Source organism: Pseudonaja textilis, chromosome 3, assembly GCF_049901715.1.
Source record: "Pseudonaja textilis isolate UNSWEBS1 chromosome 3, rPseTex1.2, whole genome shotgun sequence".
Taxonomy (NCBI): domain Eukaryota; kingdom Metazoa; phylum Chordata; class Lepidosauria; order Squamata; family Elapidae; genus Pseudonaja; species Pseudonaja textilis.
This window is the reverse complement of record NC_141992.1, coordinates 128,215,795-128,237,639: the sequence shown is the minus strand read 5'-3', so window position 1 is coordinate 128,237,639 and position 21,845 is coordinate 128,215,795. Positions and strand designations below refer to the sequence as shown.

At 39.1% G+C, this 21,845-nt stretch overlaps 1 protein-coding gene across 3 annotated transcripts in view; it reads left to right on the top strand.

The window, feature by feature from the left end:
* The window catches only part of DROSHA (drosha ribonuclease III), a 122,552-nt gene extending 103,338 nt beyond the window's left edge, over positions 1-19,214 (top strand). For all 3 annotated transcript variants that reach the window (XM_087930749.1, XM_087930748.1, XM_087930750.1), the window contains exons 27-32: positions 5,046-5,187; positions 10,186-10,268; positions 11,022-11,125; positions 12,393-12,485; positions 14,233-14,279; positions 18,821-19,214. In XM_087930749.1, the coding sequence (XP_087786875.1) occupies positions 5,046-5,187; positions 10,186-10,268; positions 11,022-11,125; positions 12,393-12,485; positions 14,233-14,279; positions 18,821-18,951 (600 nt within the window). In that variant the 3' untranslated portion in view covers positions 18,952-19,214. The remainder of the gene's footprint in view (positions 1-5,045; positions 5,188-10,185; positions 10,269-11,021; positions 11,126-12,392; positions 12,486-14,232; positions 14,280-18,820) is intronic.
* Positions 19,215-21,845: the final 2,631 nt, after the last annotated feature.

The window sequence follows — 21,845 nt, the reverse complement described above, 5'->3', positions numbered from 1 at the left end:
GGTAATTGTGACTGGAAACTTCATTACTAATCAGCACTGTCCTTAAGCACAACGTGATGTGACCATGCCAACTAATAACAGCAGTGCCAGCGTTTCTAGCTGCCATTGCAAAGTAAACTTGTACACTGTCATGAGAAGCTCACATAACCATGGCTGGCGAGGCCTGCAGGCTTCCCTTTTGACTTTACCAGTGAGAAGCCGGCGGGAAAAGTTGCAAATTTTGATCACATGACCAAAGACACTGCAACAGTTGGAAATGCAGGCCAGGTATCAAGTGTCCGAATCATACCCACAGGACTGAGGGGATGCTGCCACAGGCAGAACTTTAGCAACGCTTATGAGTCAGACTCATTAAAATTCCATTATAACTTTGAATAGTCACAGAACGAATGACTAATCTTGTTCTATTGTTAAGTAAAGACTACTAGCCATAATCTCAAACCTTCCAGTATGTGTACCATGCCTAGCCTTGACTTGAGATGCTAAGATACAGTTTACTGACTTTGCATTACTTAGAACAGGGGTCTCCAACCTTGGTAACTTTAAGACTTGTGGACTTCAATTCCCAGAATTCCTCAGCCACCTTTGAATTCTGGGAGTTGAAGTCCACAAGTCTTAAAGGTATCAAGATTGGAGACCCCTGACTTAGAAAGTGCAACCCTTAGAGTTTTGGTTTTTTGTTTTTTTTTCATTAAAAGAGACCATGAATAATTTTTAAGAGTTTGGTGATAGAGTGTAAATAGAACACAGAATAACAGAGTTGAAAGGAATCTTGGAGGTCTCATAGTCTAACTCTCTGCCCTCTTAAAGATAACGGTTCCCCTCTCACATATGTGCTAGTCATCTCTGGCTCTAGGGGACGGTGCTCATCTCCATTACAAAGCCGAAGACCTAGCGTTGTCCAAAAATATCTCTATGGTCATGTGGTCAGCATGACTAAATGCCGAAGGTGCACAGAACGCTGTTAACTTCCCACCAAAGTGGTCTCTATTTTCTAAGTAGGCAGAAGCTAGGACAAATAACAGGAGCTCCCTCCATTACGCGGTGCTAGGAATTTGAACCTCCGAATTGCCAACCTTTCTGATCGACAAGCTCAGCATATGAGCCACCACGTCCCTTACCCTGCCCCTTTAGGAGACCCTAAGAACCCCTTCATCAGCCATCCTCCTTCATGATCATTATTCTTTAAAAAGATTTTAAAAAGCAGATGCCCTTATCAATGCTGTATGATCTTTGAACCTTCTAGGCCAGTGGTTCCCAAAGTGGATGGTACTGCCCCCTGGGGGTGGGTGGGTGGGATGACTTAGGGGGGCACTACGAGGCAGCAGAGGGGTGCTGGAGGTGAGCAGCAGGGCACAATTCAGGGGTGAGAAAAAATCCCCCCACTGCGTTCGAGGTAAGGCTCTGCAGGATTGTCCCATTGCAAAAGACTCAATGGGGTGATCCTGCGGGGCCTTACCCAAACGCAGTTTTGCTCTCCTTTTCAAACATCCTGCACGCTCTGGTGCAAAAGGCTCAATGGGGTGATCCTGCAGGGCCTCACCCCGAATGCAGAATTGGGAAAGGAGAGCAAAGCCAAAGTGGTTTTGCTCTCCTTTTCAAACATCCCGCCGCTGCTGCATTCAGGGCGAGCCCCTTGCACCGGAGGCACCTGCCCAAGCAAATCCGAACGGAGCGGTGCACAGAGTCAATGGGGTGAGCCTGAGAGAGGGTAAGAGAAAGGAAAGAGAGAGAGAGAGAGAAAGAAGGAAGAAGAGAAAGGGAAAAGGGAAAGAAAGAAAAAGGGACGAAGAAAGAGGGGGATGGAAGGAAGGGACAGAAAGAAAAAGAAATAAAGAAGGAGGGAGGGAGGAGAAAGATAATGACATATCTATTCTAGTCCAATCACCTGCTCCAGCAGGGTTAGAAGGGAGTGTGTGTGTGTGTGTTCTCCTTGTAATTTACCAATACATTTTGATTTTGCCTTCTTCAGAATTGGCACTGTAATACATTGGGGAAAAGTAATTTTTAGGGTGGAGATCTGGTCCAATGGATCCTGTTTAAAGCATCAACAAAATGTGAGAGCTTCCTGATAGTCTTGGCCATGTTTCATGCACAAAACCTTTAATTAATAGAAGCCAAAGATGTTTCAATGTGTTGGCAAAGATGCTGGCAAAGATGTTTCAATGTGGAAAAGGGCCTCTAAACTAGGCCTCATTTCAATCTGATGCATCAGGTCTCTCTCTTTCCCTCTCTCCCCCTCCCCCGTCCATCCCCCCCTTTCTTTGTCCCTTTTTCTTTAGAGTAGAGCAAAGCCAGAGGTCGGTAATTTTTGCTGCAAAGAATCACAAAAGCTTCTGGGTTGTGCACAAGAAGAGACACACATGTCAGTGCAACTCAGCAACATAAAATAAAGAAATACAAATAAAACAAGAATTGGCAAAGCATCTCTGATTAGATTTTATTCACTACTAGAATCTAATCAGAGATGCTTTGCCGATTCTAGTCCAATGACCTGCTCCAGCAGGGTTGGAAGGAAGTATGTGTATATGTGTGTGCATGGCTGTCAAAACTCCAAAAACAGGTCAAGTAGTTCTGGGGAGGCCAGTCATAAATTAGAACACTTGCTAAGCAAACGGCCATTAAGTGAGAACCACTTGTATTTGGTTTGCCAGTCACCAAAACACATCCACCCAGTCACGTGACCAGCAAGCCACGCCCACCCAATCACGTGACCAGCAAACCAACACCCTCAAATTAGGCCACGCCCACAGAAATTTGAATCCCGCCCCTGGGTGGGGGGCATTGAGGATGAGTTTGTAGCACCAAAGGGGCGGTGGACTGAAAAAGTTTGGGAACCACAGTTCTAGGCAGTTTAAATTTTAACACTACTTTTTTTGTTTGAAAAGGGAAACCTATCTCCCTATTCCCTTTCTGTTTTGATTCCTTTGAGCTCACTTGCAACCAAGCTCTTTTATTCACTATGATTGATGTTCTAGTTCCATCCAATTTGTGCACACGTATGTTGCTTCCTTCCTAACAGGCTGATGCTTCCAAATTGTGTTTTTCATTGAATCCATTGGAAACAGAAAGTTGCTTTTCTGTGTCATGTGCCTTCCATTTCCCAGGTTTACTATCTTCTTTCAAATACCACCCATATCTTTTAGTCTTCCACAGAAATTTCTCCCTCTCAGCTACTCATCCACTCTTCATATCCTATGCAAATTTCAACATTTTTGCTTTGATTCATAGCAGAAATAATCCCAAGAATATTATGTGCTTATTCGTTTGGAAAGTTATTGCTGTTAATTAGCGTTTTTGCCTCCCCCGCCCCCCCTGTCAACTAATTTTTGAGTCTCATAGATGGCTGCATTTCTTTAAACAACTCCCCCCAAACCCACCCCCTCTATCTTCTTACAATGGACACATTGGGGACCAACTCATTTGTCCAGTATGAGAGGATTATATGTTTTAAAACTATTTCTGCTCAATTAGCCAAAGCCATAATAATGCTTAAAATCAAATATGGAAGTAATAAGGCTTCAGCGTGTGAATTTTTGCAAGTTTACTTTAACAGCTAGGAGCAGTATTCTTAGACACTTTCATAATTAGCAAATCATTAAGTAGCTCTCTTTGTTTCAAATGCAAGTAACAGGGCACACTATGGATTACTTTCAGTGTGATATTAAAGGGTGGCTAAGCAGTTACAAAAAGAAGCTAGGTAATCCTCACTTGTGTTTCTTTCCCCCGTAACTGTGAGGAGAAACAAGGAAAGTTTTGCTTTGATTAACCATGATTTGGCCACTGTTCTTGAGACTTGGTGAAGTGCTTCATGTTAATCATAATCACAAGAATTCAGTTTCAAATTGCATTTCATGTAACTGGGCTGGTTCCATTACCTTGAGTTACAGTTAGGCATAAAATTCATGATTTGTTTTCAAGCCTTCATTCAAACTATTTTAAAAATAAATTTAATTTTGGACAGAATTGCGAACTAAAAAGCATTGTCAAGAATCTCCTTCGATTTTACACAGGGCTAATAGACTTCCTTAGATTTCTTTTTAAAGAATTGAATGGCTGTAGTCCATAGCTTACTTGCAAATGTGTCCATCACCAGACCAGAAAAGATAATCTGGGGTTTCAAAGTGTCTGTTTGAGGAGAACAGCTGGAGAGGATGGGAAGGATCAACCTCACCAGTCTTTCTTTTGGTCAGTTGGTATTATGTGATTGGTCTCACTTACTGAGTCATCTCTTTTACAAATGGGCAAACTTCCCTAGCTTTCTGGGTAACAATGATATTATCTCAACATTATAATGTGTCTTTTTATTTGGAATGGTTGTGTACTACTAGTCTAAACTGTGGCTAATCTAAAAAGAGTTGGGAGGAACTTCTGTTGACTGCGTACCAAGACAAATAACATTTGATTGCAAGGGTGGGTAATTTTTTTTTCAATGTTTGCCTTTCTTGATAAAAAGACAATCTATACAACCGGATAGGATGCTTGACATTTAAGATAAATTAGAGATAGTGCACGATCAGCACAAATCATTCTGCTTTTCTTAGGCCAGGAGAGAAAAGGAACACCTGTATATTTTGGGAGCACCTGAATCTTTCTAGCCTTTTTCTTTTGCCCTTTGAAGGTATGCAGTGAGGTGAAATGTGGCAGACCTTCCCTATTAACATGAGGAAGTTGAAGAACGAAGGAGTGGGATAAAAGTGTCCACCTCATTTCTCTTTGTTTCTTCTTTGAAAAATTGCTAGAAGAAAACAGGAGGTGTTTATACCAGATAAACAGTAGCACTTCTTCGGTTTTGTTTCGTCAAGGAAAAGCTGACAACATGTTATTTGTCTAGGCCAGGGGTAGGGAACTATGGCCCTTTCATGACTTGTGGACGTCAACTCCCATCAGCAGAAATCATACTGATTCAGGAATTCTGGGAGTTGAAGTCCACAAGACTTCATAAAACAGCCATAGTTACTCACCTCTGATCTAAGCGAAAAATTGGGAATTGCTCCTCAGAATACCATGCACATTTACCTGAGTGGATTCTCTTGCCTTGGCAGTTGTTGCGAAGCTCTTTGGTCAACAACAGGACACAAGCCAAAGTGGCAGAAGAACTGGGCATGCAGGAGTTTGCCATTACTAACGATAAGACCAAACGGCCTGTTGCACTGCGAACAAAAACATTAGCTGATCTTTTGGAATGTAAGTACTAATGCTGTTAATTCATTTTCCTTCTCTAGTGATTTGATAGCTAAATAAAGTTTGGTGATACAGCAACAGTTAAAGGCAAGAACCAGACCAAAGAACCTCTAAGGTGCTGGCTTAAAGAAAGTTTGTTTATATCAGGGATCTTCAAACTTGACAGCTTCAAGACTTGTGGACTTCCACTCCCAGAATTCCTCCTCCAGTCATGTTAACTCAGGAATTCTGGGAGTGGAAGTCCACAAGTCTTAAACTTGCCAAGTGTGAAGACCCTTGGTTTATATGATAGATCTGTTACCGCTAGCTGCCATCCTGAGGATCTAAAATGTGTACATTTGTATAATTTACATTAGAAAATGAATTGCTTTTCATTGTTATGCTTATTCTTAGATACCCCAACTAAAGAAACAAAGGAAAAAAATTGACTTCCTTCTTTTATTTGAAATATAATCAATTTATAATTTCCTAAGTAGCATTGTTTCCAAAGGCACTGTGATGAAAACCCACATTGTAAATGAAATATCACCTTTTTCTTAATTTTAAGTTTGTTTGACTTTTTTTTTAAGTTGTTCTTCCTGTGCAAGAGAAGTGGCAATAAATATCAGGCCCAAAAGGTAATCTTTATCCAGAGCATTTTAATATATTTTGTGAGTTGAGCGGGCCCAGTGTCTCTTGCCAGATCCTTTTAGTAAATGGAAGTAGTTCACAAAGAATTATAATTTATGGCCAAGCGATGAGAGTGTGTGCTTTGCTGTGATTTATTTCTAAAAACTTACAGTCTCCTGGCTAAACAATGGGTTTTGAAGAGCTGTCTCTTTGTCTAGTTTTTCAGAATTGCTTCTTAATTAATTTGTGTAGATCTTGGCATTTTTCATTGGTTCAGTTTTCAGTTTTTGTTAAAGAAGAAAGTCTATACTGCAATATAGAATGATGTTGTGTTTTCTCAGTGACCTTGAATTAACCCAGCTGCCTCAAACACAGTTCTGAAGCAGAACCGGGCAGGAAGGTGAAACTTTCCTTAGTAGAAACTGGATAGATGGTATGTTAAGGTAGAAAGACTATTGTGAAAAGAGTAGGTAGGTATCACCTGTTAGCGTATTAGGAACAAAAGTGGAAGAATCTTTGATTGGGATTGGAAATAGTTTTCTTGGCCTGATACTTGACCTGATATGTCAAGATGGCAACCTGACTGAAAATTAAGTCAAAACACATCCTGAGAGTACAAGGAGGGGGAAGGCCAATTTGGGAGAAATTTGTTTCTCTCAAGTATAAAACAGCCTCAACTGCAAGGGGGAAAAAAGTATAAGAGTAAAACAGCCTCAGCTGCAAGAATATTGAAACATTGCAAAGTTTAGCAGCTGCGGGCTTCCAGTTTGAGCTTCTTCAGCGACAGACCGAAACCTCGTCTCTGCAAGGCTTCAATCTGTGCTCGCCACTGGAGTGCCCCGAGCCGGCTGGCTTCAGGGCTAAGCCACCCCGTAGAGGTGGTGAAGAGGGGTAGACTGCCTGCCGGGTTGAGGAGAGCCGCATCTCTCCTCCCCAGCTGGCCATTGCTCCCTTTCCCGAAGGCAGTTGCAGCGGTGGTCAGAAATGGCCACCACAAAAAAGAACTCAACCGGAAAAGAATGTGCAGGAGGAAGATAAGAGGAGAAAGTTTTGGTTGACCGGGTCAAACAGCAAAAGTAACAAATAAGGTACCCTGGAATTGAAACTATTAAAAAACAATAACATTGTTCCCTAAGAAGATTTTTAAGCTGCGAAAGAGAGAGAAAAGGGAAAAGATTTGGTTTTTTTTTCTCCTTTTCCTATGCTGACAGCTAAGAGACTTAAGCAAGAAATTGACAAAAAATCTACTTTGACATCTATAGGCATTTAATGCTGAAAATAAAAAGTCAAAGGGATAATAAAGATTTCTGGATAATTAAAAGCTTTTGAAAACAGGAAAGGAGAAAGGAAGAATAAAAGGGCAGGATCTGGTAGGGAGGAGACTGCCTGGAATTAAAAAGGAACTTATAGCAAAATCTCAACAAGACTTCCAAAAGATACATTCTAACTGAAATATCGCAACAAAAACCCCAGGAAGAGAAAGTCGAAAAAGAAATAAGAAGATATAACTCGAGACTATCTGGATTACTTGATGATTTCTGGATTCTTGGTTATTGTTTTGAATGACTAAAATCAATTGGGTGGTTGTTTAAAACTGTTTAAAATAGCTCCACTTTTAGAAAAACTGAAAATGGAACTTAAAAAGTACAAAGAAGATGCACAAGAAGAGAGAGGTTCTTTTGGCTTCGTATTTCAGTTTTTGAAGGCGAAAATCTATAACTCTGTGGTGCGCCCCGTGGCCATATACGGCGCAGAGTGCTGGCCGACGACCAAAGAAGTTCCCCACGGTCATGAGGCAGTCCCGGCTACGATGGTTCGGCCACGTGAGCCGCGCCAAGGAAGAATCCATCATCAAATCTGTAATGAAGGTGACTGTCGGAGGAGCGAGACCGCGTGGTAGACCTAAACAACGCTGGATGGACACGATCAAGGCCGATCTAGAGATCGCGAAGGCAGACCCGACACACGTGGCAGACAGAGAGGTGTGGAAGCAGTACTCAAGGACATTAGCGGACCTCGCCCGAGCGCGAGACAAACGCTGAAGAAAAAGAAGAAGAAGAAGAATTTCAGTTTTTAGAAATGGAGATTTGGAATTATGAGAAACAACAAGAAATGCCCGCAGAACAAGAAAATTGCGACAAAGAAGAAGCCATCTTTAATTGAACAAGTAATCTTAGATGGGGGGAAAAAAGGAAAGGGGGGAAAGAGAATGGAAAGTTTAAGATTGGGAAAAACAACTCCCCCCACCACCACCAAAAAAAAAAAAATAGAGTGAAAAATAAGTATAAAATCAGAAAGCAACAGAAGAGGGAAATGCAGAAGAGAGAATTAGAACTAGAGAGACAAGGGGGTAAAAAGGGGAGGGAGAAGATGAGAGGGAAGAAAGAAAGGAAAAGAAGTCATAAAGGACAGAAATAAAATACAGAGAAACAGGGCCTATTTAGAGTTAATGGGTGAAAATTTAATGGAAAAGGGGATTCTACAAAGGTACATAAGATAGTATCGTTATATTAGAAACAGAAATAATTTTAGAAAATATGAAACAATGTATGATTAAAATGTCTGATAAAATAGCTATCGTAATTCAGTGGAATGCTTGTCAATAAATAAATGAAATAAAAGGTATATTTAATGATTTATAAAACGTGAAGAGAAATAAGGGAAAAATTAATTATGGAGATTATATGTGTTTTTAAGGAAGTATGATATTTAATTGAAAAGAAGTGTTACAGATGTTAAGATTTTAATGATAATTAATGATAGAACTGAACTGGAACGGAATGAGGGTTTATAATTACATATATTTACAATCTTTTTTTTTTTAAGAATATAGTGAGTATTATAAGAATGTACCAAGCAGAATTCGATTGGAAGTTATGTATTATGTATTATATTGAAGGTCATAACCTTAAGGTATATATTGAAGTTTAAATAAGAGTTGAATGGATGTAATTAAAAGATATAAAGGTGTCATACTCCAATTAGTAATTACAGGAGAAAACTTGTTTAATGAGAAAAGATAATATGAAATTGAAACAGAACAGACAAAAGTATAAATATACTGATTTGAATTGAGATGAGATAATCAAAATAAAATTGAGAAAATTAAAAGAGGGGAGAAACTATATAGAAAATGTAGAATAGTATAAGATATGGAATAGAATACAAAAAGGAGCATGAAATTGAGTTTTGTGTCTGTATAAAGAAGTTCAACCCGGGACCATGCTATTTTCAAAATAGATGTTTTACTTGTATTTTATATGTGTGAAAATCCAAATAAAACTTTATTTTTTAAAAAAACAGCCTCAGCTGCAAGGGGGGAAAAAGTATAAGAGTAAAACAGCCTCAGCTGCAAGAAAAAGCCATAGTCTAATATTGAAACATTGCAAAGTTTAGCAGGATGTTTGTTTGCTATCCCCCCCTCCCCTGAAGGGAAATCTATTAAACAGTAGACTCTGATAGATCTTCAGTGGAATTCACATTTAAAGAATTTGAATTCCCACTCCTCACCCCAAAAAGGAAAGTATTCGTAGTGAACCAATAACACAACAACGTAATCTGTTTTTTTCTCAATGTAGTGCTTTCTTAAAAGCACTTGGACTATAATTCCTAGAATTAATCAATTACTTGTAAGTTCTAAACTGTGCAAAGGACACTAGGGTGGAACAGTCATCTCTATTAAAATACATAGACTAAAATACTGACTGAAAATAATTTGATCAGATCGATTATTTTTAAAAAAATTTGGTAATTTTAAGAAGTTTAGATGTCTACTACCATCATTTGTCAAATTTGAAAAACACTGATTTAGACCAAGGCCATTACACACGTATCCATCTCCTGTGTTTCTCCCAGCCAACCTTAGATGGAGAGTGTAGCACTGTTCTAACAGAATGGGAAGGAAAATCCAGAGTATAGCCCTTGTACCTGTAATCGTTAGAGGCATTCCCCTGCACACACTTCTTTCCTGTATAGATATGGAAAGTGCTAAAAGCACAAGCTTTCCTACAGCTCCCAGCACAAATCTTGGTGTGTGTGAAAGACACAAGTTGTTTCCTTGCTGTTTATTTCTGAGAAAACATTTAGTAAATCAAGTATCTGCTTTTGCTTTTCATTTTATTTTTACCTCTTTGCTCATGTCTTCCATATATCTTTTGTGGATAGTGTGGACTTTAATATCCCTGCAATATTTTCCCCCTCCTCTCAGACTTTCCTGCTTCCCAAGATGGTAAAAATACCTTTCACCTAGTTATGTGTGTTTTTGATGTCTTACTATATACCATCGCACATCACCATTGACTTGGAATATTTGCAACAGATTGTCTAGGAATATTAACGTGTTTTTGAAAGAAAATAATATTTGCTAATGTTTGGTTATTCCTTCTTCCTCAGCCTTTATCGCTGCTCTGTACATAGATAAAGATCTTGAATATGTCCACACCTTCATGAACGTCTGCTTTTTCCCACGATTGAAAGTAAGTCTCAGAGCGATTGTTATGTGTTACACAGCCAAGAAGCTGACTTTGCTACGGAGTCCCAGCTGAACCAAGATTTTTGCTGTCTGTGTCCTGAGTAATAATATAGGTTTTAAACCTCTGTTCTCTCACATTCGTGGCTTAGATACAGATAGTGTCTTGATTAGTGCAGTTAATGAAACCCATGAAGAGATCACATTATTTGAATTTGCACTATTCAAAGCGATATTTCCCTGGAAAATAGGGTAATTGCTTCCAGTTCAATGGAAATAAGAGAATTTTTTATACATAATTTTTTAATATGTTATTAATGAAATGCTGAACAACATTAAAAGTGGATAAACCTATATCCAGAGCGTAATTACTATCTCCTGTATTCCGTCTTCAAAATGAGCCTCTTTGTTTTACGCTTCCCTTGAAGAAAACCTTCTTTTGCTCCATTTTCTACAAACTAAAACATCTACAACCCCAACATCTGCAACCTTAACTGTACATACACTAGTGTCGATTGCAGCTACATTAGTCTTGGTTAATTGGATTTTGTCTTATAATAAACATGACCTGGTATCAATTTATCAATCATACTAGATCAAATTCTGCATTATTTAAACACACACAAATTGCAACCCTACCTATATTAAGAGAAAAATATATTTGAAAAGGCTCTTTTTGTTTGGAATCCTAATCCCCATTTTTTTTTCCTGTGAACAATTGTTATTCCTTCGTCTCTCTTTTTTTTTTGGTCCATTTTAGGAATTCATCCTAAATCAGGATTGGAATGATCCAAAATCTCAACTCCAGCAATGCTGTTTAACTCTTAGAACAGAAGGGAAGGAGCCAGATATTCCTCTGTATAAGTAAGGAGATTGATTTGTATACATGCATTGTTACTTTGTGACTCCTTTTTTTTATAAATTCCCACATGACTGGAATATCACACACTTCATTCAAAGAAGGAATTAGTTGCTCTGATTAAATGAAAGTATATTGTTGCACTTTGGATCTCAAATTCAGTTTAAAGCATTGGAGATGTAGTCACGAAGGTTTGTGCATGTGGCAATGTGATGGCTGTAAGTGCAGTAGAACATTGATAGTCTTGGGTACATTCAGTTTTCCCAAATTCAGTTCTCACTTTGTCCACTAGAATCGCATTGGTCATGCTATTACTTCTTAAGCTCACCCAATTGCTTTTGCAGATGCAGCACTCATGGCCCAAATTACTTTTCCTTTATGATGGAAATGCTATGAGAGGCACTTAGATTTATATGCCACTTCATAGCACTTTACAGCCCTCTCTAAGTGGTTTACAAAGTCAGCATATTGTCCCCAACAATCTGGGTCCTTGTTTTACTGAGCTTGGAAGGATGGAGGATTGAGTCAATCTTGAGAATCGAATTCCTGGCAGTGGGCAGTTGAGTTGGCTTGCAATACTGCATTCTAACCACTGCACTACCATGTCTCAAGGATATATATATACAGTGTAGTGATAAGTAGTGAGGCCAACTCATTGCCCACTGCCAGAAATTTGATCCTGACCAGCTGGTTGACTCAACCCTCCATCCTTCTGAGGTTAGTAAAATGAGGATCCAGCTAACTTCAGACATGACAGGAACAGACTTTTGCTGTTGTTGTTGTTTAACAAAATGGTTGCTGCTAGAACAGGTAGTACCAGTTTAACATATGTTTGGGGGAAAAGGCTGCAGAAAATGTTGAGATGTTTCATCATTTAAGATTATATTTTTGGATCAAGGGCAAAATATTAAAGATATACTCCATCCTGTTCAAATAAGAAGTGAGGATGTGGTGAAGGATAAGGTAAATGACTATAAGATTGAAGTATGAAATCATTCTAAAATATATGATGCAGTTGATGTTAACCACATAACTATGTATATAAAGTAGAAATTATAGTAGAAAGAGAAGCAATTATTGATTGACAGAGGAAAATTCTCTATTAAGCAAACATAAGTATTCACTAATGAAATGATGGCATTGTTTCATAAAATAATCTGTCAGGGTCCATCCGTGTGCTGTGACTTTTGTTAAAATAGTTGCATTTCTGTTCAGATGTATTAGAGAGAATGTTTTCAGAACTGTTTTTTTGTTTGTTTGTTTGTGGTTTAGAACACTGCAAACAGTTGGACCTTCTCATGCTAGGACATACACCGTGGCTGTTTATTTCAAAGGCGAGAGAATAGGTTGTGGGAAGGGACCAAGGTATGTAAAATGTTTGCATAATTTATATATATTCTATATATTTGCCTGCCTGCCTGCCTGCCTGCCTCCCTATCTATCATCTGTCTGCTGGCCTGCCGGCCAACTTACCTACCTACCTACATTTATCTATCTGTCTGTCTGTCTGTCTATCTATCTATCTATCTATCTATCTATCTATCTATCTATCGTGGGTAAGGAGAGCTAAATGACATTCACTGACGATTTAATTGGACTTCTAAAAAAGTGAATTTTAGAAAACTTCTCCCTTTTCTGCACCTTAACCTGGGATCGAGACAATCTAAGATTCACAGGCACATTGATTCTCAATGTCAAGTATCCAAGGTGAGAAAGGAGAAGTGTGCCTATTAGTGGCATAAAGCAACAGCTTGACACAATACTGAGTTTTAATTATTGTTGGAGAACCTTTTCAGTTTGTAAAATATTCTTTCCGGTGACTTTGCTTAATGCCAGAAGGTCAAGAGATAATGTGTCAGTCACTACTCTTTATTCTGACAAATATTTTAGTGCATTATTAACTTTTTTTTTAAAAAAAGTCCAAGCTCCATTTTTTTTTAATCTCTTGAAATTGTGTTTGGGGACATATTAAAAAGAATGATTGTTAGGGAGAAAAAGAATCTTCATTAGGGAGAGGTAGGACAGAAGACAGTGTCCAGTGCAGAGATGGTATTTAGCAGGTTCTGACCAGTTCTGGAGAACTGGTAGCAGAAATTTTGAGTTGTTTAGAGAACCGGGAAATACTACCTCTGACTGGCCCTGCCCCCATCTATTCTCTGCCTCCTGAGTATCAGCTGATTGGCTGGGTCTTCTTTTGTTGCCCTGCACAGGAGAACGGAACTAGAAAGCAGGTTAATGGGATGGAGAGGGAATGGAAATTTTACAGTATCCTTCCCCTGCCACGCCCACCAAGCCACGTCCACAGAACCTGTAGTAAAAAAATTTGATCCAGTGAGGGAGTAATATATGGAAAACTGGAGAAGAGTCACTCTGTTTAATGCTTTAATGCTTGGAAAGACACTCTAATATCCACAAGTTCTTTTCAAAGAACGCAGCAAATTGATAAGCTGGAACTGGATGCATGGTCATGGTTTACTTTTAGCACACTGTTGCCCCCTGCAGCTTGGTGTCAAGGCCCAGCTAAACCTGGACTCGGTGGCAGCTCAGTCTAACCTGCAAACCGATAAGTATCTTCCAACCTGACTGTCCATTTTATGGAAAAAATGATTTCAGTATGATGAATGGAAAAAATATCTTAAAGTTCTCTGCACGGTAAATGCCAAGTGCTATCTGCAGAATAAATAACATTTAAAAGGTTTTTTCACTTTTCCTCGACTTGACACAAAGCATACTAATCTTAAGAATAACATTAAAACAACTCCTAATAAAATAAGGTGGTTTGGGAAGAAATGGAGAATCCAGTCCATTTTTGCTGCTGAAGATGGGGGCTTGTTTGTTCGTTTGCTTAATTGACTTTTAATTGCTTTGTTCAAACAAATCACCAAAGAATTTTGAAAAGGGGATGTTTAACACTATGGATTCTTTGTTTTTAAAATAACTCTCTGCAAAGTCGTAATATACATGTAGTGCGGGTTTGGCAGACTGGAAGAGTTTTTTATGGTAACAACTGCCAGTAATTATTTGAAAAATTAGTTACTGCACAGCAGTTCTGGGAAGCTGTAACTTGCTTCTGAATTACATTTGTCATAATTTATTTATTTATTTTTTGCAGCATTCAGCAAGCAGAGATGTGTGCAGCAATGGATGCACTGGAAAAATGTAAGTGGGTTTCTTGGAAATTACTAGAGTAATTCTGGGGAAGGAGTTATAAGCATTGTGTCAGCGTCCCAAATAACCAGCTCCAAACCAATAAACTCCGAGACAGGCATTTCTTCAAAGTTCCATTTTATTAGAGTTGTCATATTGGCACATCTGGGAAAACCCAAATTTGAGAGTTCCGGGTTTTCCCTCCCCAATAGAAATTCAAAGATACATCCCTTGCACTCACCAGCCCATCACATGGTCCAATCAAACATCGTCCCAACTGGAGACATTCCTCCAGACACTCCTCTCCAGGTGCCCGGGTGACATGTCCTTGATTTTATAAGAAAGAATATTGTTGAGTCTAATCTTCTACCTCTCTGTGAAATCCCCCCTCCCAAATTCCCAGGCACTAAATGGGGCAGCCTCGAAGCTTCTAAGTAAAATATGGCTTCCATGGCTGACACATTATGTGCAACAAAGGGAAAATACAGATTAAAGTGAACAAGTGAATATGTTGCCCCAGCACTGTTTACTGTTATCATTCCTGCTAGTAAAATAATGTATTGACTAGTGAACAAACTGTTTTATGTTCTATTATCTCTGTGGTCACAACTGATGCTGAACTTCATGTTGGTTTTTAGGCACGGGTCTGCCAGTAGGCATTGACCTCCAGGCTCATGGATTTTCTCTATTCACCTGTATAGCATTCACATGATATAGGTAGTCCCCAGCATACAACCACAATTGAGCCCAAAATGTCTGTTCCTAAGTGAGTTTTAAGTGAGCTTTGTCCCATTTTTACAGACTTTCTTGCTGAAGTTGTTAAGTGAATCACTGCAGTTGTTGTGTTAGCAACATGATTGTTAAGTGAACCAGACTTCCTCATTGACTCGGCTTGTCAGACGGTTGCAAAAGGTGATCACATGACCCCGGGATGCTGCAACCTATCGTAGATATGAGCCAGTTGCCAAGCATCTCAATTTTGATCACATGACCCTGGGCAATGGTTGTGCAAAAAACAGTCAGAGGTCGTTTTTTTCAGTGCTGTTATAATTTTGAACGGTCACCTAACGAAGTTGTTGTAAGTTGAAGACTTTCTTTACAGATTCCTGTTTTCATAACAGGTTTGATTGCCTGTTACTCAGATTGAGTTCCTCCTTCAAGATAGTTCAAAGCAAAGCAAAATGATGGATGCTTCCTTGATTTTAAGATTACAGAGAAATAATCCTGCAAATCTGAAAACACTTCTCCCCTCCCTTCCTTTCCTCCCTCCTTCCTTCCTTCCTTCCTTCCTTCCTTCCTTCTCAGAGAACAAGGGGAAGCCCCTCCTGAGACGCGGGGAGAACTTTCTCCTCCCCTGTTCGTCTGATCGTTCTCTAAAGCTGTGGCTCCCCTCCTGTCTCTCAGGGCCATTTGCACACAGCCTTTTTACAGATTGCCCAACTTTTGTGATCATTTATCACAGAGTTGAGCAATCACTTGGATCTCATGCACCGCTGCCCCAGGCAGCTATCATGGAAACTTGCTTGAAAAAGGAAGACAAGCAAACCATCTCCAAAGGATTGCTTTGGAGGATGGGGATCATTGTTGGCTTCAGCCTAAGGGAGCCATTGATGTTGACATGGGCTACATACAGTACATGCTGTGCCTATACACAGAATGAGGGTGTTGTGGGGAAAAACCAAAGACTCCCTTTCTAAATAAAATCCTTTCCCCCTGTTGAGAAACTTGCAGGAGACGATCCGTTTGAAGTGGGCTTGTATTTTGGTGAAAGCTGAGATGGGGGCGGGGGGGGGGAATATTTGCTTGCTTGCTATTCTGCACAACTTTTTATATCTAGCTTTCTCTCCTTATCATCATAATCCCTTGGAAGCATTCATATTTCAGATCCAATAGTCAGGGACTCAGTCAAATAAAGTACAAGAGCTCTCTGGCCTGGGTCCAGCAAAGCACTTAAGCCCATGCTTAAATTCAGGCCTGCAAATATTCTTCTGACATGGATGATCTACGTACAGTGATTAAAATAAAGTCGCTATTTTGTGAGATGCGGGCATTGTGCTCACCTTGTAAGACTGATAGCAAAACTCACAAGCTACTGCCAAATGAGAACCTAAATCTTTGTATTACAACCCTACGTAACTCTCCATCTTATTGAAACCTCTGACAGAGGTTGCCTGCCTTTATTTATTGAAGAAGAGCTTTATCTAGTGGAACTGAGCTTGTCCACTTCCATCAGCCAGCTTGTAATCTTTGGCCCACATTTTAAAGGCTTGGCTTTTCTTTCATTGAATATGTGCTTCTGGGAGATTTTCATTTTTACATTTGTTCTCTGTTAATCATTTGCTTCCTCGTATGAATGTGGAAGATATGGAAACCTGGGACGGAACCTTTCAATCATGCTACAGTTTTTTTCCCTGTAGCAGTGTTTCTCATCCTTGGCCATTTGAATAAGATGCATGGACTTTAATTCCCAGAATTCCCTAGCCAGCATGCTAGGTACGCAAAGTTGAAAAACAATGACCTATAACATAGGTACAAAATCCGAAATCTCTGAGCCAAAGTCTTGTGACCGGAAGTCCCCAAACCTTCTGGCTTCTGGGCCCAGTTTTGGAAGAAGAATGATCTTCCATGGACCAACAGCATTGGGGGATGGTTTCGTGCAAGCAACCTACATCTTGCACATACTTGCATAGCCAACAGGCCACGGATCGATACCAATCCGTGGACCCAGGGTTGAGGATCCCTATTGTAGGCTGATCCTGGAGCCCCCTTAAAAAGCTATTCCTAACAGTGGGCATTTTTCAATGTAAAGGAATTTAGGGTTGACTTTGAGGAAGGAAGGAAGAAGCCATTTAGGAGGGACCTGGAGAACAGATTACACAATCCAGAGATTGAAGCAAATGAAAGAAGCTCACAGTAACCCTGCCTTAATTTTCTTCTATATGTTGGGAAAGATATATGGACAAGCTTCTGAGATTCTATTATTTATACCCTCCAACAATACAGTGGCAATCCTGGAATCACTGCAATGCTAGTTTCTTGACCTGGCCTACCTCCAAGGGTGGATTTAAATCAAAGGGCAATAATACTAACTAAAAATAAATATGCATGAAGTCACATCTTCTAATTTAAGCAGGGTCTCTTAAAGGCCAAAGGCAGGGACCAGCCAAAAAAAGATTGCATACTTCTTGTCTTTAATTTAGCTCATATATTTTCAAAGCAGATCAGGGATTCTCATGACAAACAAGTGTTTTATGTTAGCTGGCAATGTAAGTCTGCACTTATATTCTTAGCCAGGATGTGTATGTCTGAATCATATTAAACAATAGAGAAATGTTGAAGAATGATCAAGGTTTTTAAGTGATTCTGGAGAAAATTCATAAGAAAAGACCTCTCCAAATTTTGCCTTCCATTGTAAACCAGTTGGCCAAAACGCCTTCTTTTTTTTACACATCCACTTTTAAGACTTCTGACACTTCACCACCGGGAGATGTCTGTCCCTCAGTCATGGTTTCTCTCACCTGTTTCAGAGAAGTGATGTACTTAATAAGATACTCTTGAATTCAAAAAACAGTCAAAGCTCTGCTTTCTTTAGCTCTTCCTTCACCTTTTGCTTTCAGCTGCATTTCCCAAGTGGTGGTGCTGTGTCAAATCTCCTGTTCCCAAGGACATCAGCTGTTTTGGCATCAGCGCAAGCTCATCTATCACACATGGCAATTTGTTCTCTGGCACAAAATTCAACCAAGGCAACACTTTCCACGTTGACCTTCCATCTGGCATCACCATTGTTGATATGTTTATACGCCTTATTTTGCACCGCTTCTCCTGGGTTGCGTTAACTGATTTTGGCTTCTAGATTGGGTACTTTGGTCTTTAGGAGTTTAATGGCTTCTCTGTTTCTGTTTCACACACACACATGTCTTTTATAGTAGTAATGGAGGAAAATTGGCTTGATTGGCTCCAGATGGGCCTCTTCTCATCTTTGATGAAGAGTGATAGGATTTTTCAGGACTTCTCAGCATAATCCATTAATAATCTAAGCTTTATGGCAGAATTGTATCATCATAATAAGTTTCTTTCCAGCCCTCCTGCTGACATGTTTACAGTAGAAGCTTACTGAACAAGTATTTTGTGGAACACGAGGATCACTCATCTTACATTCCTAATATAATCTCTTAAGTAATCATCAACTCAAACGGATCTCTGTGGAAACTTTCATAAAACAGAAAATAACAGTTAAATACCCCATAGCTTTGTGGTGGAATCTCAATCGTATCCCAATATTTACTATGACACTTTGACTTATCTTATTCCATTTAAATCATCCTCTGATTGCTAACAAATCTGATAAATCTTATTCACATAAATTTTATTCACATAAATCAGTAGACTACTTCAAAGTAAATAGGGGGTTACAACCAAACCAATATGTGCAACAAGTGCTCTTTATTATCCTGACTTGGTAGTACAATAATAATATATAGATGTTATATTTGATGGTGGTAGGATCATGTCATTGGCTGGGTTTTATTGATACATATTTCTTCTTGTTTCAGATAATTTTCCTCAGATGGCCCATCAAAAACGGTTCATTGAACGGAAGTACCGACAAGAGCTTAAAGAAATGAGGTGGGAACGAGAACATCAAGAAAAAGATCTGGATGATATAGAAGACATGAGAAAATAAGGGGGAAGGAAACTGTAGTATGTTTGCTTCATTTTGACCATGGCCTATAAAAAAAAACCATCCTGGTTTCATGAAACTAAATGAAATCATGTTTGCTTTTGTGTGTGTTTTTTTATTAATATGTTTTATCTCCATTTTAAGAGGCAAAGCTGTATTCGTAAAATTTAAAAATGATTTTTTTTTTTGAAGAACATATGCTTTCTGAAGAATTTTGTGTCCCCAGACTCGGTTTGTGAACAATAAAATGTTTTATTTCAAAAATATGTTCTAAAAATAAGAAAAATATAGTGTTATTCATATTGTTGTGTCATATGAAATGATAAGGTATTAAACAGAATGCTATTTTCTGCTACGTTCTGCTGGTGCCACGCTACTGTTAAGAAGATGAACTCAAGGCACAAATGACCAGGCTCAAATTATCCTATTTCAGACACATTGTGCAAAGACCCACTTCTTTGGAGAAAGCTCTAACACTGGGAAAAGTGGGCAGAAAGAGAAAAGTAGGAAAACTAGCAGAGAGGAGAGGCTTCAATTAAAGTGGCAATGAGGGCACCTAAAGGACCAAGTTAAGGAGAAATTGTCATGGAGAAATGCAGTCACTAAGATTTGACATGATATGATGGCAAATGTGTGTGTGTGTGTGTGTGTGTGTGTGTATTATGTTTGTCTTGGAAACATCTTCACAGATGTTAACCCTAACGCTAAAACTTGATCAGTTATCAGTTTTACAGAAGGGTTGCTTATGAAGGGTACATAACAGAGGTGGTATTCAGCAGGTTACGACCAGTTCTGGAGAACCGGTGGCGGAAATTTTGAGTAGTTCAGAGAACCGGCAAATACCACCTCTGACTGGAGATTTTACAGTATCCTTCCCCTGCCATGCCCACCAAGCAGGGGTAGGATTCTACTAGTTCGCACCTATTCGCTAGAACCAGTTATTAACATTCTAAGCAGTTCAGAGAACCAGTTGTTAGAAGAAATTACTGACCTAATCCTGTAAGGAAGGCAGGAAGGAAACATTCTGGTGTTGCTTATAGGAACTGCCTCTCTGTTAACCCTTATTACACTCTTGGCAGGACTAGACTTCCTGTCTCAGGAACTTCTCTGGAGTTTTTTCCCCCTCCTTTGCTGGTACTTTGCTTGTGTGGAGTGACCATTCAAAGTTACAATGACACTGAAAAAAGTGACTTTTTTCACACTTACGACTGTCGCAGCATCCCCACAGTCATGAGAGGCCAGGCATGCATGCCTTCGTGTGATGATATTGAGTTGGCCACACCCAGCCATTAACATGACCACCAAGCCACGCCCACCACCTAAGCCACGCCCATATAACCGGTTGTTAAAAAATTTGAATCCCACCCCTGCCACCAAGCCAGACCCACAGAACCGGTAGTAATCCCACCACTGGCCATTCTCCTCCATTTTTTGGCAGTTGGGAAATCTAGATGTCTTGTCATCCTTCAAGGTGTCACATTTTGCCTCAGTTTACTGATCTGATTTTAGAACTAGATTATATATTTATTTTGTGTCCTGGTCTTTGAAAGCTTTTTTGGAAGATGTTCACCACACAAAAACAATATTTGCACTTATTGTTATTTCTTGTCAGTGATAATTTATTACACTTTAAAAAAAGTTAACATAACTTGTTAAATGATGTGAGGAAAGTGATCTTTCTTAATCTTCCCAATTTTTGTTTTTGGTTACTATTAAAAGCATTGGATATTTATTTTTTAAAGAATCAGTTATGCAATTTTTGCAATGATGGTGCATATTATAGTATGTATATATTTATTACACACATACAGTATGTGTGTGTATACATATGTATGCACACATACATATACATGAGTGTGTCTGAAAATATAAGCAGCTATGAAATTCTGTGGTGATTAAACAAAATCAAAACCATAAGAATAGCATGAGGGGAATACTTAGGGCTAGATACTATTCTGAAATTTATCATTCACATTAATATTAGAAACTATGTTTTTTTAATATAGGGCTGTTTTTATATTGTCCAGTATTTTTTAAAAAACCAATATCATAAATCTGCAAATTCCATAAATAATTTAAATTGCATCAAAAATAATTTCATTTTCTAGCAATCAGTAGCTGTTCTTTTTTAATACTATATGAGGTAGGTGTCCAAAATAATTTAGTAAATACAATCAACCAATAATAATAACAATAAACTATTTTAAATGCTCAAAAATCACTATCAATAATTTTAATCATCAGTATATTTTTACATTTTGCTGGTACATAAAGATTTTAATAAGGAAGTTTTACTTTTAAAGATAGATATCCACTGCTCAAAAAAATAAAGGGAACACTTAAACAACACAATGTAACTCCAAGTCAATCACACTTCTGTGAAATCAAACTGTCCACTTAGGTAGCAACACTGATTGACAATCAATTTCACATGCTGTTGTGCAAATGAAATAGACAACAGGTGGAAAGCATAGGCAGTTAGCAAGACATCCCGAATAAAGGAGTGGTTCTGCAGGTGGTGACCACAGACCACTTCTCAGTTCCTATGCTTTCTTGCTGATGGTTTGGTCACTTTTGAATGCTGGCGGTGCTTTCACTCTAATGGTAGCATGAGATGGAGTCTACAACCCACACAAGTGGCTCAGGTAATGCAGCTCATGCAGGATGGCACATCAATGCGAGCTGTGGCAAGAAGGTTTGCTGTGTCTATCAGCATAGTGTCCAGAGCATGGAGGCGCTACCAGGAGACAGGCCAGTACATCAGGAGATGTGGAGGAGGCCATAGGAGAGCAACAGCCCAGCATCAGGACTGCTACCTCTGCCTTTGTGCAAGGAGGGACAGGAGGAGCACTGCCAGAGTCCTGCAAAATGACCTCCAGCGGGCCACAAAAGTGCAT